Genomic DNA, 26,044 nt, shown 5'->3' with positions numbered 1-26,044 from the left:
ACAGTTTGGGGCGCCTGGAGCTACTGCACATGCGCGCCCACTGTAGCGCGCATGTGCAGAGGTCCCAGCACTGTTTTCTGCGCAGGGACCTGGCATCGCCCCCCACAGCTCATGCTACGCCGCGCCCAGCTCCAGAGGACCTGCAGGGAGCCAGAGAATAGGTGAGTATTTTTTCGGTGCACTTTGTGGCGCGAAAAACAGGCGTCCAGGTCCGGGCTGTGCCATTTTAGGCGCGGCCCGAAACTTGGGCCCACTAAGTCTATCTATATCCGTTTGCAGACTCTGTGTTCTCCTCACAGCTTACTGGCCCACCTAGCTTTGTATCGTCAGCAAACTTCGATACATTACATTCGGTCCCTTCATCTAGGTTATTAATATAGATTGTAAATAGCTGAGGCCCCAGCACTGATCCTTACGGCACCCCACTAGTTACAGCCCGCCAACCTGAAAAAGACCCGTTTATCCCTACTCTGCTTTCTGTCTGTTAACCAATCCTCTATCCAGGCTGATACATTATCTCCAATCCCATGATCCCTTATCTGGTATATTTATGCCTTTTGGAAATCCAAATATACTACCTCAACTGGTTCCCCTTTATCTACCCTGCTAGTTACCTCAAAAATCTCTAATAAATTTGTCAAACACGATTTCCCTTTCATAAAACCATGCTTACTCTGCCTAATCATGTTCTGATTTTCTAAGTGTCCTGATACCACTTCCTTAACAATGGATTCCAGCATTTTCCCTACAACTGATATCAGGCTAACTGGCCTGTAGCTCTCTGTTTTCTCTCTCCCTTCTTTCTTGAATAGCGGTGTTGCATTTTCTACTTTCCAATCTATTGGGACCGTTCTAGAATCTAAGGAATTTTGAAAGATCAAAACAAATGCATCCACTATCTCTGCAGCCACCTCTTTTAGAACCCCAAGGTGTAGGCAGTCAGGTTCAAGGGATTTTAGTCTCATTAGTTTCTCAAGTACTTTTTCACTACTTATATTGATTAGATTAAGTTCCTCACCCTTATTAGACCCTTGGTTCCCCGCGGGTCGCGAAGCTGGCGGACATCCGTTGCAGGGGCGTCCCTTAAAGGGGAGGCCGTTTGCACCGTGGGCTGCCATCCTACAGATCGCTTGGGTGTCGGGCTGTTGGCATGGTCGAGGGCATCCCTAGTGGCCCAGTGATGGCCGCCAAAAAGACAGGAGAGTGCGTAGGGACCCTCCCCTTTACTTGAATGGGAGGGGCGTTCTGCCGCGTCAGCACTACGTGGAGTATCCGCGTCAGCGCTACATGGAGTATCCGCGTAGCACTGACGTTGACGGCAGAGCGCTGGGCTCTGGAGCACGGCGCTGAACTCAGTGCCATGCTACCTCCCAGGGAACACCCCTCTGAGGAGGACCTCCGATAGTGCTCAGCCTCGATTGAGGGGCAGAAGGGCCGAATTCCACGCCGGGGGCGGAACTTCCAGGCTGGGCGATAAATGCCCTGGCCCCGGAAGGTTACCGCCTCCAAATGGGGCGCAGGACAATTTCACCCCCCTAGAGTCCAAAAATCTATCGATCTCTATCTTGAACATCCTCAATGACTGATCATCCACAGCCCTCTGGGGTAGAGAATGCCAAAGAGTCACCACCCTCTGAGTGCAGAAGTTTCTCCTCATCCCAGTCCTAAATGTCTGACCCCTTATTCTGAGACTGTGATCCCTGGTTCTAGACTCTCCAGCCAGAGGAAACATCCTCCCTGCATTTACCCTGTCAAGCCCTATAAGAATTTTGTATGTTTCAATGAGATCACCACTCACTCTTCTGAACTCTGGAGAATATAGGCCTAGTCTACTCAATCTCTCCTCATAGGACAACCCTCCTATCCCAAGCATCAGTTTAATAAACCATTGTTGCACTCCCTCTGTGGCAAGTATATTCTTCCTTAGGTAAGGAGATCAAAACTGTACACAATACTCCAGGTGCGGTCTTATCAGGGCCCTATGTAATTGCAGTAAGGCGTTTTTACTCTTATATTCAAATCCTCTTGTAATAAAGGCCAACATACCATTTGCTTTCTTAAATGCTTGCTGTACCTGCATTTAACTTTCAGTGATTAATGTGCAAGGATAACCGAGTTCCCTCTGAACACCAACATTTCCCAATCTCTCACCATTCAAAAAATACTCTGCATTTCTATTTTTCCTACCAAAGTGGATAACTTCACATTTCTCCACATTATATTCCTTTTGCCATGTTCTTGCCCACTCACGTAGCCTGTCTATATTCCCTTGAAGTCTCTTTGCATCCTCCTCACAACTTACATTCTTTGTATCATCAGCAAACTTGGATCATCATCATCATAGGCAGTCCCTCGAAATCGAGGTTTGCTTCCACTCTAAAAGTGAGTTCTTAAGTGACTGAATTACAGTTTCTGTCACAGGTGAGATAGACAGTGGTTGAAGGAAAGGGTGGTTGGGACTGGTTTGCCGCCGCTCCTTCCGCTGCCTGCGCTTGTTTTCTGCATGCTCTCGGCGACGAGACTCAAGGTGCTCAGAGCCCTCCCGGATGCTCTTTCTCCACTTACAAGTCAGCAAACTTGGATATACAGATTGAGCGTCCAAAATCCGGAGTTCCAGAATCCAGAATGTTCCAGAATCTGGACTCCGGATCGATTGGTGGCAGGGTCGTCCGGAATCCGTAAAATGTTCCGGAATCCGGACCCGGCCCCGCCACTGCCTGACATCAGGCCTCGCCTCCTCTCTCCTCGCCACACTTGCCGCTGCTGCCTTTACCTCGGGGCCCTGCTGCTGCCCGACCTCGGGCCTCGCCTCCATTCTCCTCGCCCCGCTCGCCACTGCTGCCCTTACCTCGGGGCCCTGCTGCTGCCTGACCTCGGGCCTCACCTTGCTGCCGCTAACCTTACCCCGCCGCTACTCGCCTCGCCCCGCTCTCCGCCACTGCCCTTACCTCGGGGCCTCCTAAACGGCCCGCCCCAACACCCCCTCTGCGATGGGGCCCGCTGGCCCGAACACTTCCTTGGCGGCGGGGCCCGCCCAAACACTTCCACGGCAGCTGGGCCCCGCCCAACGACCTCCTGGACAGGGCCCGCAATCCTAACAGCTCCTCGGAGAACAACGCCCCCGCTTTCTGACGTTCCGAAATCCGGATGTACTCGCACCTCGGCTTGGGTGTTTCCGGATTTCGGATGTCAGAAACACATTCCGAAGTCCGGAAAAACACAAAAACCGGCTCGGCCTCGGTCCCGAGGTTGCCGCATTCGGGACGCTCAACTGTATTACATTTGGTCCTCTCATCCAAATAATTGATATAGATTGTGAATATCTGGGTCCCAAGCACCGATCCTTGCAATGCCCCACTAGTTACAGCCTGCCAACCCGAAAATGACCCGTTTGTTCCTACTCTCTGTTTTCTGCCCGTCAACCAATCCTCAATCCATGCTAGTATATTACCCAGCAATCCCATGAGCGCTAATTTTGTTTAATAACCTCTTGTGTGGCACCTTATCAAATGCCTTTGAAAATCCAAATACTCCACATCCACCGGTTCCCCCGTGTCTATTCTGCTAGTTGCAACCTCAACAAACTCCAACAAATTTGTCAAACATGATTTCCCTTTCATAAATGCGTGTTGACTCTGCCCAATCCTATAATTCTTTTCCAAGTGCCCTGTTACCATATCCTTAATAATAGATTCTAGCATTTTTCCTACTACTGATGTCAGGCTGGTCTGTAGTTCCCCTTTTTCTCTCTCCCTCCTTTCTTAAATAGTGGGGTTACATTTGCTACCTTCTAATCTGTGGGAACCTTTCTAGAATCTATGGAATTTTGGAAGATGACAACCAATGCATCCACTATATAACCACCTCTTTCAAAACTCTAGGATGTAGGTCATCAGGTCCAGGGGATTTATTGGCTTTTAGTCACATTAATTTCTAGAGTACTATTTATTTTACTAATACTAATTTCTTTCAGTTCCTCATTCTCACTAGATCCTTGGTTCTCCACTACTTCTGGGAAGTTTTTTGCGTCTTCTTCCATGAAGACAGACACAAAGTATTTGTTTAATTTCTCTGCCATTTCCTTATTCCCCATTATAATTCTTCCTGTATTAGCCTGTTAGGGACCCACATTTACTTTCACTAATCTTTTCCTTTTTACATATCTATAAAGCTTTTACAGCCTGTTTTTATGTCTCTCGATAGTTTACTCTCATATTCTATTTTCCCTTTCTTTATCAATTTCTCAGTCCTCCTTTGCTGAATTCTAAAATGCTCCCAATCATCAGGCGTACTGCTCTTTTTGGCAACATTATAAACCTCTTTCTTTCATCTAATACTATCTTTAACTTTTCTTTTAGCCAAAATTGGATTACTTTTCCTATGGAGATTTTGTGCCTTAAAAGGAATGTATGTTTATTGTAAATAATGCATTAATTCTTTAAATGCTAGCCATTGCTTGTCAACTATCATACCTTTTAATGTGGTTTCCCAATCTACCTTAGCCAACTCGCCCCTCACACCTACATAGTTTACATTGTTTACATTTAAGACCCTAGATTCAGATTGAACTAAATCACTTTCAAACTTAATATAAAATTCTACCACATTATGATCACTCTTCCCTGAAGGCCCCTTTACTCATCATCATCGGCTGTCCCTCGAATCGAGGATGACTTGCTTCCACGTCAAAAAGTTCACCAGTGTTTCAATGAAGGATCTAATATTCCAGGTCCCAAACTAAATCTTGAAAGGTGGAAGATGCCTGTGCGTGTATTTTTTTAAAGTGTGGAGGCCGTTGCAGCTCCTGACTCATAGGTGAGAGTGCTACCACTGAGCCACAGTTGACACCTAAAGTATGAAACTCACTAACCCTATTTCCGCCACGGATTATGCATAATCAGGCCCATGTTGTCTACCAGCTCAGTCAGTTCCATAAGAGGAAAACAACTACTGGCAAGCCAAAGCTCTGCAAAATCTTTCCTTGATCCCAAAGACCAATCAAGTAAAACAACAGAATGCTAATCCAACTTTACAGTCTGCATTTACAATTATGCATTCTGTACATTTCATGATCCTAGGCGTAACATTGTTTTTTTAAAACAGAAAGTTCAGTAATCGGTAAGTGAATGCACTGCCTCCTGGTACTGAGCCATACAGAACAGGAAGGTACATGCTCGATCACCAGATTACTGTGATACCTGCTTTCAGCCAAGGTGTTAGTGGGATTGCTGCAAGTGGCCAGAGCACCCCATGGTAAGGAAGGAAGGCTGAAAACGTTTGGCAGGTTCTAGCTCTTGATTGCTATTTAGTGATCCATGCTGGACATTGAATTTGTTTGTATTTTGAATGAGGGCAGAATCAGTTATGGCTGTGGTTCTCCCCTTTATATCTTTCATAATGATGCAATGATTTGAAAACTATTATTAGTACAGAATTAAATTCAATCCTTAAATTGAATTTCTAGTTACATAGTCAGTCAACTGAATAAAGCAATTCAGTGGACATGCAAATTAATTTATTACATAGTCTAATTTAGCTTTGAAACTTACCTAAACTTTAAATTATTTTTCTGATTTTGCATCTTCAGCTTAGCAAGTAAGGCTTCAAAGCATTTAACATCCTCAGTCTCAAAAAGACTGTTGCGGGATACCATTAAAATTACCCTAGGAAGAAAAACAGTAAAATATTGCAGAAGTAAATTATTCACAACTATCTGAATACTGTCTCAAAACCTTAAATGCAAGATTAAACTCAAAAGACTTTGGGGGTGAATTTCCATGGGGGTTCTTCTGCTCGTCTGCCATAACTTTAAAAAAAAGTAAAAGAAAGACTTCAGGACAATCCAAAGCGCTTTACATAAGAACATAAGAACATAAGAATTAGGAACAGGAGTAAGCCATCTAGCCCCTCGAGCCTGCTCCGCCATTCAACAAGATCATGGCTGATCTGCCGTGGACTCAGCTCCACTTACCCGCCCGCTCCCCGTAACCCTTAATTCCCTTACAGCCAATGAAGTACTTCTGAAGTGTAATCACTGCTGTAATGCAGAAAATGCAGCAGCCAATTTGCGCACAGCAAGGTCCCACAAACAGAAATGTGTTAATGACCAGTTAATCTGTTTTAGTGATGTTGGATAAATATTGGCCAAGACACCTCTCCTGCTCTTCTTCGAAGTTGTGCCATGGGATCTTTTATGTCCACCGAGAGAGCAGATGGGCCCTTAATACTGAATACTGGTGAGGGCGATGGTTCCTCTGGGAAGCACAGCCAAGTCCACGGCACCATGGGTGGCTCAGCTGTACGGGGAACAGGGGGGGGGGGGCGGGGTGGGAGTATGAAGATTGGGAAAGCAATAGTGCAAGAGAATTCGATAGTTAGGGAAACAGACAGGCGTTTCTGCGGCCACAGACGTGATTCCAGAGAGGTATGTTGCCTCTCTGGTGCCAGGGTCAAGGATGCCACTGAGCGGCTGCAGAACATTCTGAGTGGGGAGGTTGAACAGCCAGAAGTTGTGGTCCATATCGGTACCAATGACATAGGTGGAAAGTGGGATGAGCTTCTGCAGGCAGATTTTAGGGAGCTAGTAAAGAGATTAAAAAAGCAGGACCTCAAAGGTAGTAATCTCTGGATTACTCCCGCTGCCGTGAGCTAGTGAGTATAGAGCAGATGAATGTGTGGCTAGAGAGATGGTGCAGGAGGGAGGGCTTCAGATTCCTGGGATATTGAGACTGGTTCTGGGGGAGGTGGGACCTGTAGGACGGATGGGTTGCACTTCAACAGAGCTGGAATCAATGTCCCCATGGTGGGGGTGGGGGGGTGGGGGTTGCTAATGCTGTTGGAGAGGGTTTAAACTAATTTGACAGGTTGATGGGCACCATTATGTAACATTAAAAAGGAGAAGCACGTTGAACAAAGGTTTGGAAGAGACAGATAGCACTAGAGTAAAAAAAAGTAAAGTAAATGGGGTCAGACTAAGAGAGGATACAAAAAGGTCTAAGATAGGTTTACGTTGCATATGTGTAAATGCATGAAGCTTGGTAAATCAGGTTTGATGAGCTGCAGGCGCAAATAGCCACATGGGAATATGATGTGGCGATAATGGAGACCTGGCTCAAAAAAGGGCAGGATTGGGTACTAAATATTCCTGGATATAAGGTGTTCAGGAAAGATAGGGAATGAAAGAAAGGAGATGGGGTTGCAGGACTGATTAAGGACATGTTACAATGCTGGAGAGAGAGGATGTCCTGGAGAGGTCAAAGACAGAATCTATTTGGTTCGAGTTAAGAAACAATAGAGGTGCCATTACACTACAAGGTGTATTCTATAAGACACTGGTGGGAAAGATATGGAGGAGCAAATTTGGAGGGAAGTTACAGAGAATTGAAATAACTAGAGAGGAGTGATAATGGGGGACTTCAACTTTCCTAATATAGACTGGGATTGTAATAGTTTAAAAGGCAGAGAGTATGAGAAGTGTGTTCACAAGAACTTTCTTGATCAATACATTTCTGGCATTGCTGGATCTGGTTCTGGGGAATGAGGTGGGTCAAGTGGAGCACGTGTCAGTAGGGGAACATGTAGGGAACAGTGATCATAGTATCATAAATTTAGATTTGCTATGCAAAAGGACAAGGAACAATCTAGAGAAAAATACTTAATTGGAGGAAGGCAAATTTCAGTGGGTTGAGAACGGATCAGGCCCGGCTAAATTGGAATCAAAGATTGGTAGGCAAAACTGTAAATGAACAATGGGCTGCCTTTAAAGAGGAGATGGTTCTGGTACAGTCGATGTACATTCCCATGAGGGGGAAAGGTAGGGCAAATAAAGCCAGAGCTCCCTGGATGATGAAAGAGATAGAGAGTAAGATGAAGCAGAAAAAGAGTGTGTATGACAAATGTCAGGTTGAGAATACAAGTGAGAATCAGGCTGGATATAGAAAGTTCAGAGGGGGTGTGAAAAAGAAAATAAGAGGGGCAAAGAGAGAGTATGACTAGATTGGCAGCTAACATAAAAGGGAATTCAAAATTCTTCGAGAGGCATATAAATAATATACTGATAGTAAGAAGAGGGATGGGGCTGAGTAGGGACCAAAAAGGAGACCTACACATGGAGGCAGAGGACATGGCTGAGGTATTAAATGAGTACTTTGCATCTGTCTTCACCAAGGAAGACGATGCTACCAAAGTCATCATGAAAGAGGAGGTAGTGGAGATACTGGATGAGATAAAAATTAATAAAGAGGAGACATTAGAAAGTTTGTCTGTACTTAAAGTTGATAAGTTACCAGATTCGAATGGGATGCATCCTAGAGTGCTGAAGGAAGTTAAGGAGGAAATCGCGGAGGTACTGGCCATAATCTTCCAAACCTCTTTAAATATTGGGGTGGTGCCAAAGGACTGGAGAACTGCAAATGTTACACACTTGTTCAAAAAAGGGTGCAAGAATAAATCCAGCAACTACAGGTCAGCCAGTTTAACCTCGGTAGTGGAGAAGCTTTTAGAAACGATAATCAGGAACAAAGTTAACAGTCACTTGATCAAGTGTGGATTAATTAAGGAAAGCCAGCACGGATTTGTTAAAGGCAAATCATGTTGAACTAACTTGATCGAGTTTTTTGATAAGGTAACAGAGAGGGTTGGTGAGGACAATGCGGTTGACATGGTATACAATAGTTCCAAAAGGCGTTTGATAAAGTGCCGCATAATAGGCTTGCCAGCATTGTTGAAACCCATGGAATAAAAGGGACAGTGGCAGCATGGATACGAAATTGGCTAAGTGACAGGCAACAGAGAGTAGTGGTAAATAGTTGTTAATTGGACGAGAGGAAAGTATACAGTGGTGTTCCCCAGGGGTCGGTATTAAGACCACTGCTTTTCTTGATATACTTGGTGTATAAGGGCAATATTGCAAAATTTCCAGATGACACAAAACTTGTAAGTATAGTGAACAGTGAGAAGGATAGTGATAGACTTCAAGAAGATATAGACAGGCTGGTGAAATGGGCGGACATGTGACAGATGAAATTTAATGCAAAAAGTGCAAAGCGATACATTTTGGTCGGAAGAACGAGGAGAGACAATATAAACTAATGGGTACAATCCTAAAGGGGTGAATGAACAGAGAAACCCGGGGGTATATGTGCACAAATCGTTGAAGGTGGCAGGACAGGTTGAGAAAGTGGTTAAAAAAGCATAAATAGAGGCATACAGTACAAAAGTAAGGAAGTTATGATGAACCTTTATTAAACACTGGTTCGACTTCAACTGGAGTATTGTGTCCAATTTTGGGCACCGTACTTTAGGAAGGATATGAAGTCCTTAGAGAGGGTGCAGAAAAGATTTGCGAAAATGATTCCAGGGATGAGGGACTTAGGTTACGTGGATAGTCCTTAGAGCAGAGAAGGTTGGGAGGAGATTTGATAGAGGTGTTCAAAATCATGAGGGGTCTAGATAGAAATAAACTGTTCCTATTGGCAGAAGGATCGAAAACTAGAGGACACAGATTTAAGGTGATTGTTAAAAGAACCAAACATGAGGAAATACTTTTTTACGCAGCGAGTGGTTAGGATCTGCAATGCACTGCCTGAAAGGGTGGTGGAGGCAGATTCAACTGTGGATTTCAAAAGAGAATTGGATAAGAACATAAGAAATAGAAGCAGGAGTAGGGCATTCGGACATTTGAGCATGCTATGCCATTAACTGAGATTATGGCTGATCTTCTACCTCAACTCCACTTGCCTGCACTATCCCTCTATCCCTTGATTCCCTTAATATCCAAAAATCTATTGATCTCTGTCTTGAATATACTCAACGACTGAGCTTCTACAGCCTCTGAGGGAGAGAATTCCAAAGATTCACAACCCTCTGAGTGAAGAAATGTCTCCTCATTTCAGTCCTAATTAGCCGACCCCTTATTCTGAGACTGTGACCACTGGTTCTAGACTCCCCAGTCAGGGGAAATATCCTCCCTGCATCTACCCTGTCAAGCCCTGTAAGAATTTTAAGTACCTGAAGGAAAAAAATTTGCAGGGCTATGAGGAAAGGTGGTTGGGTTGGGGGGGGGGGGGTGGAGGGGGGGGGGGAGTGCTAGCTGAAGTTCTCTTGCAGAGAGCTGGAACAGGTTCAACAGGCTAAATAGCCTCCTTCTGTGCTGTAAGCATTCTATGATTCTATGTTTAACATCTCATCTGAAAGACAGCACTTCCAACAGTGCAGCACCCCCTCAGTACTGCACTGGAATAACAGCCTAGATTTTAGTGCTCAAGACTCTGGAGTGGGATTTGAACCAACAACCTTCTAACTCAGAGGCAACGTGCTACCACAGCTGGCAATGGCAAAAAAGCTGCAGAAACTCTAGAAAAATGGTGTAACCAACGCTTATGCAGCATTTCCATGGCTCTTCTGCTAAAGTTACAGAGGGAGAAACTCCCCACGGAAATTCAACCCCATTATTTCCTTTGCAAAATAAAATATTGCACTCTGAAAACCATTTGCTGCAGATGTGCAAATATTATCAAGACACCCAATTATTTTTTTTTTAGGAAAATGATACGTGATTTTCCAAAGCTTGTAATATTCGAATAGATTTTTTATTTGTGGTACTATATACCCTCCCCAATTTAGAAAGTGAATCAATCTATGTCCATTATATACTTAGTAGGCTCAATTATGTATCTAGTATATTTAATACCAGTGACTGGAGACTCTGATATATGTACACAAATAGGCACATATGAAAGACAATCTTACAGATGATTAAACAATTGTTTCTGAATAAACCAATTAATTTGAAAAAATATTTATTTCCAGACTTACCCATTTTTGATATAAGTATCACAATTTTATTATTAAATAATGCATGGATAAATTCCAGTGAAAAATGATTTACAGAAAGCTTAAGCTTTTATACTATTGCATACACACACGGTATTTAACAAAATGAAAGCTTTGGGTAAAGTCATTTATAAAAATATATTTTGGCTTATATCTTAGAATAAAAAATCAGATAGTTGCTTGTACATCCACTAATGTAGACATACCTGAAGTCTCCCTTTCCATTTAAAGGGTTGGTAATGTTTAATTGTATTTGTTTCTGCTCGTAACATGGAGATTCACATTTTACAATAGCCTAAAAAATTGTTAGAAAAATTATGAAGAAGAAAATATCACTCAAATAGCAACATGACAGCAACTGTTATTATGCACCAAATAGCTACGGACCATTGATAAAATGATACTATGCTCAACAAAATAAGGCAAAACAGTGCACAAAATGAAACCTTTCTCAAATTTGTACTTGGTGATGGTATGAAAGCATTTCCATTTAATGCGGTAAGTGATAATGTTAGTTCTTTGTATTACTAATAATGCAGCCTATCATAATCTCAAAAGTGCATATATTTCAAGATAAGAGATACAATAAAAGGAACTATTTTGAGCTGATGCATTTTCAAAAATCATTGCCTTATTACGATCATGGAGCAAAAAGCAGCAGTTACCATAGATAATATTTTCCAATCCATGGACTAATCACAGTTCAAAAATCAATGAGTAACGGTTACCATAGAAATTGTCATACAGTTAACAGTGATCAAATAAAAACCTTCTCTCCACTTGACCTGTCTTTATCACCATTGTCGAACAAATGCTGAACAGGTCAAGTCGCAACCAATTAGATTGCTAGAAAGTGAAATGAATGAAAAGGTCAGGTGATAACTGTTGGCAATGTGATTGTTATAAAGCCTTCAATTGGAAAGGCAATGTTATTTATATTGACCAATGAGGTTCTTCAATAAGGACCCACAACAGTTTTTAAATAGATACAAGATCATACGTTATTATTTACTTACAGTAGGATTAATGTTGTTAATTCGCGACGTTAGTAAAAATGTAGTTGTGGTGGCCTGTACTCCTTTCATCATCCTTGACACAAAAACTAGCAAAGCTTTTTCTGGGTTTAAGAACCGGCTTGTAAATTCCACACTTACATCAACATGACTCCTGGTTAAAACAAATGTTCATAATTCAGCTCTATAAACAAACATCAACCAGCACAATGGATAGAAATTAAATTTATGGACAAAAAAAAATCACAGGTAGTGTATCGAGAGTTTTCCAATATGTTGCTAGCATCGGATAAGGTTTCCTGCCAATGTGTCTTAGTCTTCATAAACATTCAATTCCAATCTAAACTTTGATTTATTATGTTCACAACCGTATTCATGTATTAGGAATATGCTCTTTTAATGTGTCTGCAATTGTTTGTGTCCAAATTGCAATCTAAACTATACAAAACATTTCAAGTAATGATTAAAATGAAAAGAATCATACATGTCTGCCATTCTTCTTCTGAAATTCAAAGCCAAATACATCCATAAACCAGAGAAGTTCTTTCCTTTAAAAGGTATAAAAGGAATTTCAATGGTTTTATAAAGATTATGGGCTAGATTTTACACTTTTGTGCAGATCGCCCAAAAATGGGCATTATTTCTGGCGTGGGCGGTAAAAATGGGTTTTCAGATCGCCGGCTTGTGGCCCATTTTCAAAGCCCCTAGTTTCCATTTTTAAAATTGGGCGTTACCACGAGCGATATGAAATGGGCGGTAGCATTAAATCGCTCTGACCTTCTGCCGTAAAGTGTCGCCGTCCTTAGCAATGGCATGGCAACGCTCGATTCCCGCAATTAAGGAGATCAAGGGTCATCATTACATGCGCATAAGAAGAGACAGAGAGAGAGGGAGCTGAGACGAAGTGAAGGCATGTTGTGGGTGTGGTGCGGCTGCTTTTGGAGGAAGGAGGGAGAGTTTAGAGCTTTATAGCAAATTGTAGCTGTTACCAGCCAGATATTTTCCTGAATTTGGTGCCTATAATGGAGGGAGAGGAGGAGGCGAGACAGCACGCTATGGAGACTGACGCTGGAGAGAGCAGTGAGGTGGGAGAGGAGCACATTGGATGACGCAAAAGAACCAGAAGGTTCTTGGACGAGGCTAATGCCTCCCTCCTGCAGGAGGTCCAGTCACGCTGGGGTGATTTGGCACAGGGAGGGCATAGGAAGCCCACCCCAAAGGCCTACCAGAAGATATGGGCCGAGATGGCATAGGTGGCCTCGAGGGCAACCAATGCCACAAGCGATGGAACGACCTTGTTGGATCCACAAAAGTATTACATTTATTTACAAGTACTTTTGTATTTATATAATTTTATTTGTAAGAGTCATGAGTGACTATCATCAGATGTGAGGTCTTTCACTTTTACAGGGAATGTTGTACTCAGCCTGCGGTCACGGTGTAAGTCTTTAGGTAAAGAATGATAATTCTCATAATAATCATGATTACATCTGTCGGTTATGTGTTGTATCAGTCTCTGTGACAGTACCTAGCAATGATATCATGCAATGATCTCATGCCATGGTGTCCTGTTACCTTTACAGAAAAAGCTCCCGTGCAGAGGTGAATAGGTGGGGGCCAGCGACCTCACTGACATGGAGGAGAGGGTGCTCGCACTCGAGGGGACGCAGGCAGCTGCAGACCCTGAAGTGATGCCACGTGAGTAAAGTATACACCATTGCATGATCTAAAGTCAATAGATGCCACATTCACTCATATCCGAACAATAATATATGATAGATGATTTCTAAAATTGTCCTATAAATAATGCTGGCCTCATGAGAATCACTGTAATGTAGAATGTGTTGATGGTCATGAAATGTGATGTCCGTGACGATTTTGATAGCGGTGGTGCTTTTGTCATGCATATGCTGTGTGTAGCGTTAGACTTACCTTGTGACCCTAGCACCCACTTCTCCTCTAATAACCTCATTTGTGTTTTGCATCTCAGCCAGCAGCGCGGCCCCAGGCAAGACCACAGGTGGGGCGTGGCGCCTGACTCGGCAGACGATTCTACATCTGCTGCTGAGGAGGTCCGATTCTCGCCCGTCAATCACCTGGGTCTGTTCTCTATGGATAAGAGCACGGACTTTGAGGAGTCTGCATCGCCAAGCTCCAGAAGGCATTCCACCCCAAGGGCATCTAGTGCTCCTCTGGCCATTCCCGCCTCCACTCTGGAGGTACCGGGCCCAAGTACCTCGCCACAGGGCATCCCATTTGTCCCCAGGACGGCGCCGACACCGCAGAGGTTTTGTGGACACGGCAGGTCTGGTGCACGAGCGTCAGATGAGAGTGGAGAGATGCTACAGTTGCCCAGGAGGCCTATAGACATGGGTGACCAGATCTAAATGCACTGGGGGGCATATCCCAACAGCTGGCCAGCATCTCCGGCACCATGACTGAGTACGTTCCACGGATGGCGAAGGCCCTGGAGGCGATAGCACAGGCCTCCCAGTAGTCCCAGAGTGTGACACTCCATCCCTAGGTTCCACACCCCCAGTGCTAACGACAGATGAGAAGCAGGACCAAGATCTTGTTCTGGATCCGAGAATATTCCCACCTCGGTACCCCCCCCGCTCGTGTATCCGTGCAACCACCGGCTCTGCCTTCATCCTCCCCAATGAGGCACTGCCTGAGGAGCTCCTCAGTCAGGCGGTGTGGAGCGAGGAGGGGAAGGGGTAGAGGTGGGGAGAAGAAAGAGGGAAGGAAAATGAGCTGCATGTCCGCAGGTGATGGCTTTGTTATATCTCTATCTCGGTGTATGCAATTTGTTGTAATGTATGGGGGGAGAGGGCCACCCTGTTGGTTTGTATTTGTGTTCTGTGTTGCTGGACATGTTGAACATTTGATTGATGTCAATGTTCGAAAAAGTGGGGTGGGAGTTGGGTGTTTTTGCCCGTGATGCTTATGATTTCAGACCAATGGTCGTATTAAATGTTTTTTATTCAACATAACCTTGTTGCGCATTGTCTCAGATAGTTGGACCATGAGCCTCATCAAAGCTGCCGGGACATTTGGCATTCACTGCCATTATGATCTGGTTGTGGTCAACAACTAGTTGGACCTTCAGGGAGTGAAATCCTTTTCTGTTACGAAAAAGCTCTGAATCCTGAGAAGGTGGCGGCATGGCGATGTGAGTGCACTGTCTTGCTCCCTGCACCCTGAGGAACTTAGCAATGCGGTAGAATGCTCCAGCCCTGTCAGTCGGAGCCTCGGTGGTCATGGGGAAGCTGATAAAGTCCATCCATCGCGCGTACAGGGCTTCCGTGACCTGTCTAATGCTGCGATGGGTGGCATGGTGAGACAGTGGGGAAATCTGGACCGCGGAGGCCCGAAAGGAACTGGACACGTAGAAAGACAGTGCCGCGGTGACCTTGACCTTGACCGACACTGAATTCCTGATGGCAGACTACATATGTGGCCTGATGAGCTCGCATATTTCATTGATCACTGTTGTGTATCTGTAAAGCATGCACTCCCATGTTCCGCCACCCCTGAAGTCCCAAGGTCTCCCAGTATCCCTTGGGAGCACTGTATATAAGCCGGCCCCTAAGGCCTGTTCCTCACTCTGGAGTGTCTTATTAAAGACTGAGGTCACTGTTACTTTAACCGTCCTGTGTGCAGCCTCATCTGTGTTAGGAACACAATAACTGGCGACGAGAATACGAATCCAACGCAAAGATGCAGCAAACTGTGGGCATCCTGGAGAAGTTCTCGGAGGGTGAGGACTGGGAAGCCTATGTCGAACGGCTAGACCAGTACTTTGTAGCCAACGAGCTGGACAGAGAAGGAAGTGCTTCAAAAAGGAGAGCGGTCCTCCTCACAGTCTGCGGGGCACCAACCTACAGCCTCATGAATAATCTTCTGGCTCCGGTGAAACATACAGATAAGTTGTATGAGGAGCTGTGCACACTGATTTGGGAGCATCTTAACCCGAGGGAGAGCGTGCTGATGGCGAGGTATCGGTTCTACATGTGCCAGCGATCTGAAGGTCAGGAAGTGGCGAGCTATGTCGCCGAGCTAAGGCGACTTGCAGGACAATGTGAGTTTGATGGCTACCTGGAGCAAATGCTCAGAGACTTTTTTGTACTGGGCATTGGCCACGAAACCATCCTACGAAAACTTTTGACTGTAGAGACACCAACCCTCAGTAAGGCCATTGCGATAGCACAGGCGTTTATGTCCACCAGTGATAACACCAAACAAATCTCTCAACGTACAAGTGCTAGCAATGTTCATAAATTAACTGGAACTGTGTTTGCGAGCAGAAATGTACAGGGCAGAAACCATGAGTCTCCAACTGCCAGCAGGCCTCAGGTGATCCAGATGACTCAGAGTCCGCAACAAAGGATGAATGCAAGGCAATTCACACCTTGTTGGCGTTGTGGAGGCTTCCATTCAGCCTATTCATGCCGCTTCAAAGGGTATGTTTGCAAGAGATGTGGAATAATGGGGCACCTCCAATGAGCTTGCAAACGAGCTGCAAGCTCTGCAAAACCTGCTAACCATCACGTGGCAGAGGAAGATCGGTCCATGGTGGATCAAAGCAATTTTGAGCCTCAGAGAGAGGAGGCAGATGCTGAAGCACACGGGGTGAACACATTTTCGACGAAATGTCCACCTATAATGCTCAACGTAAAATTGAATGGCTTACCCGTAGCCATGGAACTGGACACTGGCGCTAGCCAATCCATCATGAGTAAAAAGATGTTTGAGAGACTGTGGTGCAACAAGGCATTCAGACCAGCCCTGAACCCCATCCACACGAAACTGAGAACGTACACCAAAGAGCTCATCACTGTCCTGGGCAGCGCCATGGTCAAGGTCACCTACGAAGGCACGGTGCACGAACTGCCACTTTGGATTGTCCCGGGCGATGGCCCCACACTGCTTGGAAGGAGCTGGCTGGGCAAAATCCGCTGGAACTGGGATGACATCCGAGCGCTATCACATGTCGATAAGGCCTCATGTACCCAGGTTCTGAACAAATTTCCTTCCCTTTTTGAGCCAGGCATTGGAAACTTTTCTGGGGCGAAGGCGCGGATCCACTTGGTCCCAGAGCCACGACCCATTCAGCAAAAGGCGCGAGCGGTACCTCACATGATGAGGGAGTGAGTGGAAATCGAGCTGGACAGGCTGCAACACAAGTCATCATCTCCCCAGCGGAATTCAGCGAGTGGGCCAGCCCGATTGTTCCAGTACTCAAAAGTGATGGCACGGTCAGGATTTGCGGCGATTATAAAGTAACTATTAATCGTTTCTTGCTACAGGACCAATACCCGCTACCTAAGGCAGACGCCCTATTTGCGACGCTGGCAGGAGGCAAGACATTCACCAAGCTCGACCTGACTTCGGCCTACATGCAGGAGCTGGAGGAGTCTTCGAAGGGCCTCACCTGCATCAACACGCACAAGGGACTGTTCATCTACAACAGTTGCCCGTTTGGAATTCGGTCGGCTGCAGCGATCTTACAGAGAAACATGGAGAGCCTACTCAAATCGATACCACACACGGTGGTCTTTCAGGACGACGTATTGGTCACGGGTCGGGACACCGCCGAGCACCTACAAAACCTGGACGAGGTCCTCCAGGATCACGTAGGGCTGCGGCTGAAGAGGTCGAAATGCGTCTTCATGGCAACAGAAGTGGAGTTTTTGGGGAGAAAGATCGCGGCGGATGGCATTCGGCCCACAGACGCCAAGACAGAGGCTATCAGGAACGCGCCCAGGCCACAGAACATCACGGAGCTGCGGTCGTTCCTGGGGCTCCTCAACTATTTTGGTAACTTCCTACTGGGGTTAAGCACCTACATGTGTTATTGCGCAAAGGAGAGAACTGGGTATGGGGAAAAAAAACAAGTAATTGCTTTTGAGAAAGCCAGAAACATTTTATGCTCCAACAAGTTGCTTGTATTGTATAAACCGTGTAAAAGACTTGTGCTAGCAGGTGACGCGTCGTCGTACGGAGTCGGGTGTGTATTACAACAAGCTAGCATTGCGGGGAAGTTGCAACCTGTCGCCCATGCTTCCAGGAGCTTGTCTAAGGCCGAGAAATTCTACAGCATGATTGAGAAAGAGGCATTCGTGTGTGTGTTCGGGGTAAAGAAAATGCATCAGTATCTGTTTGGTCTCAAATTTGAGCTGGAAACCGATCACAAGCCCCTCACATCCCTGTTCACTGAAAACAAGGCGATAAATACTAATGTCTCAGCTCGCATACAAAGGTGGGCACTCGCGCTATCAGCGTATAACTATACCATCCGCCACAGGCCAGGCACCGAGAACTGTGTGGATGCTCTCAGTCAGCTACCGTTGCCCACCACGGGGGTGGAAATGGCGCAGACTGCAAACTTGTTGATGGTGGCACAGCCGGCAGACTTGTTGATGGTCATGGAAACGTTTGAAAATGATAAATCACCTGTCACGGCCCGCCAGATTAGGACTTGGACCAGCCAAGATCCTCTGCTTTCCCTAGTAAAAAATTGTGTACTGCATGGGAGCTGGGCCAGCATCCCCGTTGAAATGCAAGAGACAATCAAGCCGTTCCAGCGGCGAAAGGACGAGCTGTCCATTCAGGCAGACTGCCTGTTGTGGGGTAACCGCGTAGTGCTACCAAAAAAGGGCAGGGAGACGTTCATCTCGGATCTCCACAGCACACACCCGGTATAGTAATGATGAAAGCGATAGCCAGACCCCACGTGTGGTGGCCCGGTGTCGACTCTGACTTAGAGTCCTGTGTACGGCAATGCAGCATATGTTCTCAGTTGAGGCACCACTAAGTTTGTGGTCCTGGCCCTCCAGACCATGGTCGAGGATCCATGTCGACTATGCGGACCCGTTTCTCGGTAAAATGTTCCTGGTGGTGGTGGATGCTTTTTCAAAATGGATTGAATGTGAAATAATGTCGGGAAGCACCGCCACCGCCACCATTGAAAGCCTGAGGGCCATGTTTGCCACCCACAGCCTGCCTGACATGCTGGTCATGTAAGGGGTGGTTTTCAGGGGGTCAGCTTTCCCTTATGACCTTATATGAGCAGTTCCGAATCGTTTCCACACCCTTGGTTTTAGACATTGGAATTATGAAGGGACTGTGACAGACTTGGACAGACAATCGGTTTCAAGGTAGGAAGCAGGTATGGCTTTATTGTGTCTAAAAAAAAGTAAAAGGCACACCTTTAATAACACACACAGAATAGTAATACCAATACACACTGAGGGGTACAACACATTGAATAAAATGTCAAATTACAGCCTGTGGGGAAAAGAATACAGCCTAAACTCTAAATGGGGTAAAGAGGAGAATGCAGATACATTTACACAAGTTATCCCAGCCTCCCCCCTCCCAATTCCCCTAACTAACTAAGTTATAGCTCTGGGGGTTCAGGGGCTATGCTCACCAATTCCTTTCGACAGTTGCCGGTGAATCATGGCTTCGGGGTTCGCTGCACTTGACCTTCTAGGCGAGCCGTACCCCGGACGGAGGAGAGGATTTTGGACTGCGTAGTCTTCGGTTGGGATGCGTCCGTTGATGCGGTAAGTTGCGTTTTGGATGTATGGGGTAAGTACCCACTTTCTTTGGTTAGGAATAGCTTTAGTTAGTCCTTTTTGGTAATTTCTCACCCGTTGGATCATTCAGAAGTAGATTGTAGAGTGGTTGTCAATTTGGTTGCTGACAACCTTCCGTTTCGTGGGCCTCGTGCTCGGTCCTTGACGATTTCTTGTAGTTTTCTTCACTACTCCATTTCTTCACTACCCAGCTCCGGCTGCTTGTGTCTGTCTCTGTGTTCGAGTCTGTGTATTTTTCCTTGTAAAACTGGGAATAGATATACCCCAAAAAGGCTTCCTTATCTCCCACCGAATCTGGCCCAGCTCTTTGTTTCAATTTTGCAGCCAACTAACTGAAACTTGATTAAGTGGTTTTAATCTGGCGTAAATAGGCTTTTCAAAGTTGATCAGCTCTCGTCCATTGTGCTAGTCTGGCCTGAGCCAGATATTTCTATGCCTGTTGAAAAGGTGTTGGAATATGTATGTGACATTTGGGTCCTCTGGGTGGGGTGATAATGTTTCTTCCATGGTCGATTGTTTCAATGCTAATGTTTTCTAGGGACAAGTTTCGAGGGTAAACAGTTCCCAGACAATTTGATTCGCTCCAATGTCCAAACTGGCCCTTTAGAGACTGACCCCACCCCTTTTCTTGCAGACCCAACATTCACCCTTTAAAAATCCTAAATTCGATTAAAGTTCGTAGTTTCTTCCATGTGCACTTTAGGATTTCAAACTTTCTGGTAGATAGTTCCAAATTAAATTCCCTTTCCTATGAGTCCAAACACTGGGAGGGGGTCTCCATGAATGTATCCCCTTTTATCCCCTGCAGGCCTCGTCTCCCCCTTTAAAACTCATTTGTGTCCTGAAGTTTTTCCTTCTATTTTAAAAGTCCAGAAAGGGATTCTTCTCCTCTGCAGGGGAAAGGTACCAGGAATCTTTGCGAAATATTGGTAAATTCTACAGTCAGTGACAACGGGCCATGTTTCACCAGTGTCGAATTTAAAGAATTCATGACCCGCAATGGGATCAAACATGTCACCTTGGCCCCGTTTATACCAGCCTCCAATGGGCAGGCAGAGCGGGCAGTATAAACCATCAAACAGAACCTTAAACGAGTCACAGAAGGCTCACTCCAAACCTGTTGTGTCCTTACACACTACAGCAAATCAACACGAGGCACATACTGGAGACAAGGTCACTCTGTGACCTGTACCTTTATTCACAGGACCAAGAAGAGATGACCCTGCGTGGGACCTCCCTTTATATACCTGGATGACCAGGTGAGGAGTGTTTCCCACAAGTTCACCCCCTGTGGTAAGGTGTGCATTTCTCAGGTGTATACAGTGTACAGTGTTGTTGCATAAAGGTTACAGTTATGTGAAGGTTACAGACATGACAAAACCCGCCTGTCCCGAGTACTGCTCAGTTACCGCACGAGACCCCACTCGCTCACAGGGGTGCCCCCGGCTGAGCTACTCATGAAAAGGACACTTAAAACCAGACTCTTGCTGGTTCACCCCAACCTGCATGATCAGGTAGAGAGCAGGCGGCAGCAACAAAATGTAAACGATGGTCGCGCCACTCTGTCATGGGAAATTGATCTGAATGACCCTGTGTATGTGCTAAACTATGGACATGGTCCCAAGTGGATCGCGGGCACGGTGATAGCTAAAGAAGGGAATAGGGTGTTTGTAGTCAAACAAGACAATGGACAAAGTTGCAGAAAGCACCTGGACCAAACAAGGCTGCGGTTCACAGACTGCCCTGAACAACCCACAGCAGACATCACCTTTTTCGAGCCCACAACACACACCCAAAGGATCAACGACACCATGCCGGACCAGGAAATTGAACCCATCACGCCCAACAGCCCAGCAAGGCCAGGCTCACCTAGCAGCCCTGCAGGGCCAACAACACGCCAGCCCAGCGAGGGCACAGCCAACACACCAGAACAGACATTTGTACCGAGGCGGTCCACCAGGGAAAGAAAGGCTCCCGACCGCCTCACCTTGTAAATAGTATTCACTTTGACTTTGGGGGGGGGGGGAGTGATGTTATGTATCTGTAAAGCATGCACTCCTATGTTCCACCACCAGGGAGCTCATCCCCTGAAGGGATCCCAGCATCCCTTGGGAGCACTGTATATAAGCCGGCCCCTAAGGCCTGTTCCTCACTCTGGAGTGTCTTATTAAAGACTGAGGTCACTGTTACTTTAACCTCCCTGTGTGCAGCCTCATCTATGTTAGGAACACAATAAACACCACCTTGTGAAAGGCGCAGTCTCCGAAGGCAGGTGTGCTTGGAAACGTCGAGGTAAGACCTCTTCTCCCTATAAATGCGGAGTGTGTATGGTCCGAACTTCCTCCTCATTCTGGCATGTCTTAAATTGGGCACATAATAATGTGCATTAGACATTGAGCCATTTGCACTCTGCAGCATCTGCGTATTAATCGATGCAGGCTGAGAAATGGCTGGCCCCATTGCAATGAAAGTATAATAGCGATTGATCAGAAGCAATGATTTCCTCACTAAAATACACCTAGAGCAAACCCCCAATAGTCCAGAGTCTGAAAATATATCTGTTGAGATGGTCACTTCACCTGAGAAGAACTCTGGAGTCAATCCAAACTCCCCTGAAGTTGAAGCAGCCTTTTCAATGAAGCGTCCTGGGATTTGAAAAATGGCACCCACATCACTGTGATTCGTTCAGAACAGTTCCACTTTTTCAGAGCGGTGTTTTGGGCGAGCGATATTGTGGGCGAGATGTGTGCGAGTTGGTGAAAGTGATGCTGGGCGATCTCCTGGGCGTTAGTTTCGGCAAATGTGATCTTTACAACAAAAAAAGTGGGCGGTCGTTATTATTGAACCTCGGCATTAATTACGTGCGGAAACTAACACTGGGCGATATTATGGGCGTTGATTTCACCCATTCTGATGATTCCACCCCAAAAAAGTGGGCGGGCGGTATTATTTTTTTCCCGGTGTAACGCACATGGGGAAAGTAACGCTCAGCGATAAGTGTCCGAAAAATGGACGTCAGTTTCCATTTTGTGGCTAAATTGCCGATATCTGGGCGTTATACATCATTTCAGCGGTAAAATGGACGTTAAATGGGAGTTATGCATGCAAAAAAAGTGTAAAATCTAGCCCATATATACATTTTGTTAACTAATTTCTATTGGTTTATTTTACTCTCCACGTTATTAAATACAAATCAATCCTCAAAATGAAACACACACATCCATGTCTCCCACTCTCAAGAAAACCAAATTATGCAGGCTAGTAAAATTGTAAATTATCCATCTGAAAAGACTTATAGAATTTCAAGTAGCCAACCGTCAATGTAATTTATCACCACCAGTCATACAAATTCTGTACCAACTGATAAGAATTCTATGTCTTCCTGATATAAGAATAGAAGTGTTTAGTAATGATAAAATTGATTCTATATATATATAAATGTATATAAATGTTAAAAATGTAGATTATACGGAAAGGCTGCAGTGTTGAAACAAAATGGATGACTTCCGCAAGTTCATGTCTCCATAGCTTTGAAACTCACCAAACTAGAAAAGGTGTTAATTGGAAAGCCATTAAACTAATCAAGGAATGGCAGCGGCCCTCCATTCAGACATGTATGAGGAGAAACCAATCTGGAATGGCCCTAGAACCAAGATCCAATCCTGAGGCTTCCTGAGAAACAATGGCCTTAAGGGGTATAATAAGTCAAGCCAAAGATTGCTGGCTCTCCTTTTTTTTTCATAAGCACACGGCAAAAGCAGGACCTTTCTCTATAGACCAAGAAACAGGCCGTGTGCTTTGCCAGAGGGAAGTGATGTATATCTTTTTATACCTTTTGATAAATCATTATTGTAACATCATATCTGTTATAACTAAGCCGATCCATAGGATAGCTGACCACTGCTGATAAATGTGCATGTGTGTGTGTTTAATAAACTATTCCAAATTGTTTTAAAAGAATCAGTCTTGCTGTCAATTTAATGCCAAAGATTTAGAAATCTTACACTGACTAAACTTGACAGTTTATTCATTGCAATATGAGTTTCAGTTCAAAACAAATTTAATGATTTTCATCAGCTCAACTTAACAATTCCACTGTCAGAGAAGCAACCTGTTGAAATTACATGAAACGTTAAAATTATCATTACTTGGTTATATGTCACCTTCTATATTCTAGGATATGTGGCATATACATTTATTCACATATCACATATGGAGAGAGGGCATTAGCGTAGGGCTACACCGCACCCGAGGCGATATGCCCAACACAGGGTATACAGGCAGAGGATGAGCTTCCTCAACATGACTGAGCAGCAGTGGCAAAGGAGGCTCAGGCTATCATACCAGGTCGTCACAGACACTTGCAGCTTACTGGAGCAAGACCTGCAGCCCAGAGGACCTGGTGGACACCCCTGACCAGTGGCTGTCACAGTCACCATCGCCCTCAACTTCTTCGCCTCAGACTCCTTCCGCGGATCTGCAGCAGACATTTGAGGCATCTCGCAGTAGACTGCCCACAGATGCATCACACAGTCACCAATGCCATGTTTAACAAGACAGTCAATTATGTGGACTTTGCCACTGATGAAGGCAATGTTACGTAGAGGGCACTCTGCTTTGCCGTTCTGACTGGCTTCCCATGGGTGCAAGGCATAACGAACTACACACATATGGCTATCAGGGTACCCCCAAATTAGCCAGGAGTCTTTGTCAACCGCAAGGGCTTAGAAACATAGAAAATAGGTGCAGGAGTAGACCATTTGGTCCTTCGAGCCTGCACCACCATTCGATAAGATCATGGCTGATCATTCAACCTCAGTACCCCTTTCCTGCTTTCTCTCCATACCCCTTGATCCCTTTTGCCATAAGGGCCATATCTAACTCCCTCTTGAATATATCCAATGAGCTGGCATCAACAACTCCCTGTGGCAGGGAATGCCAAAGGTTAACAACTCTCTGAGTGAAGAAGTTTCTCCTCATCTTAGTCCTAAATGGCCTACCCCTTATCCTAAGACTGTGTCCCCTGGTTCTGGACTTCCCCAACATCGGGAACATTCTACCTGCATCTAACCTGTCCCATCCCGTCAGAATCTTGTATGTTTCTATGAGATCCCCTCTCATCCTTCTAAACTCCAATGTATAAAGGCCCAGTTGATCCAGTCTCTCCTCATATGTCAGTCCGGCTATCCCGGAATCAGTCTGGTGAACCTTCGCTGCACTCCCTCAATAGCAAGAACGTCCTTCCTCAGATTAGGAGACTAAAATTGAACACAATATTCCAGGTGAGGCCTCACCAAGGCCCTGTACAACTGCAGTATGACCTCCCTGCTCCTATATTCAAATCCCCTAGCTATGAAGGCCAACTTACCATTTGCCTTCTTTACCGCCTGCTGTACCTGTATGCCAACTTTCAATGACTGATGAACCATGACTCCCAGGTCTCGTTGCACCTCCCCTTTTCCTAATCTGCCACCATTCAGATAATATTCTGTCTTCGCATTTTTGCCCCCAAAGTGGATAACCTCACATTTATCCACATTATACTGCATCTGTCATGCATTTGCCAACTCACCTAACCTGTCTAAGTCACCCTGCAGCCTCTTAGTGTCCCCCTCATAGGTCACACCGCCACCCAGTTTGGTGTCATCTGCAAACTTGGAGACATTACACTCAATTCCTTCATCCAAATCATTGATGTATATTGTAAAAAGCTGGGGATCCAGCACTGAGCCCTGCGGCACTCCACTAGTCACTGCCTGCCATTCTGAAAAGGACCCGTTTATCACGACTCTCTACTTCCTGTCTGCCAATAATTCTCTATCCATGTCAGTATATTACCCCCAATACCATGTGCTTTAATTTTGCACACTAATCTCTTGTGTGGGACCTTGTCAAAAGCCTTTTGAAAGTCCAAATACACCACATCCACTGGTTCTCCCTTGTCCACTCTACCTAGTTACATCCTCAAAAAATTCCAGAAGATTTTTCAAGCATGATTTCCCCTTCATAAATCAATGCTGACTTGGACCGATCCTGTCACTGCTTTCCAAACGCGCTGCTATTTCATCCTTAATAATTGATTCGAACATTTTCCCCACCATTGATGTCAGGCTAACCGGTTTATAATTACCCGCTTTCGCTCTCCTTCCCTTTTTAAAAAGTGGTGTTACATTAGCTACTCTCCAGTCCTTAACAACTGATTCCGAGTCGATACTCCCTCAATGTGCAGCTAGCCTGTAACCGTAGGAAGATCATCATGCATGTGTGCGGCAAATTCTCCTGCACCTATCCTGACTCTTTTGTCCTGCGCCAATCCACCCTCCCTGTTCTTCACACCGCCAAACACACTTACTGGCTGGATACTTGGAGACAAGGGCTATCCACTAAAGATGTGGCTCATGATAACCTTGAGGACTCCAAGTACTGAGGCTGAGGAGCATTATAAGAAGAGCCACATGTCCACCAGATGTGTCATAGAGCAAACAATAGGCATGCTGTAGATGCGCTTCCTATGCCTTGACAGATCTGGAAGAGCCCTTCAGCACGCATCAGCCATTATCTCCAGAATCATCGTCGTCTGCTGCGTGCTGCACA

The 26,044-nt window shown here is 45.4% G+C and overlaps 1 protein-coding gene across 5 annotated transcripts in view; it reads right to left on the bottom strand.

The window, feature by feature from the left end:
* Positions 1 to 26,044, bottom strand: part of LOC139276009 (cilia- and flagella-associated protein 47-like) — a 1,107,008-nt gene that overhangs the window by 619,123 nt on the left and 461,841 nt on the right. For 3 of the 5 annotated variants that reach the window (XM_070893331.1, XM_070893333.1, XM_070893334.1), the window contains 3 exons: positions 11,850 to 12,000; positions 11,040 to 11,128; positions 5,550 to 5,663 (listed from right to left, as the gene is read on the bottom strand). The exons of 1 other annotated variant lie outside the window; for it this stretch is intronic. In XM_070893331.1, the coding sequence (XP_070749432.1) occupies positions 5,550 to 5,663; positions 11,040 to 11,128; positions 11,850 to 12,000 (354 nt within the window). The remainder of the gene's footprint in view (positions 1 to 5,549; positions 5,664 to 11,039; positions 11,129 to 11,849; positions 12,001 to 26,044) is intronic. One more of the 5 variants, XM_070893335.1, reaches the window with a different exon arrangement.

The sequence above is a fragment of the Pristiophorus japonicus genome, chromosome 11 (genome assembly GCF_044704955.1).
Source record: "Pristiophorus japonicus isolate sPriJap1 chromosome 11, sPriJap1.hap1, whole genome shotgun sequence".
NCBI lineage: Eukaryota > Metazoa > Chordata > Chondrichthyes > Pristiophoridae > Pristiophorus > Pristiophorus japonicus.
The sequence above is the reverse complement of the archived record's forward strand: the minus strand, read 5'-3'. Positions and strand labels throughout refer to the sequence as shown.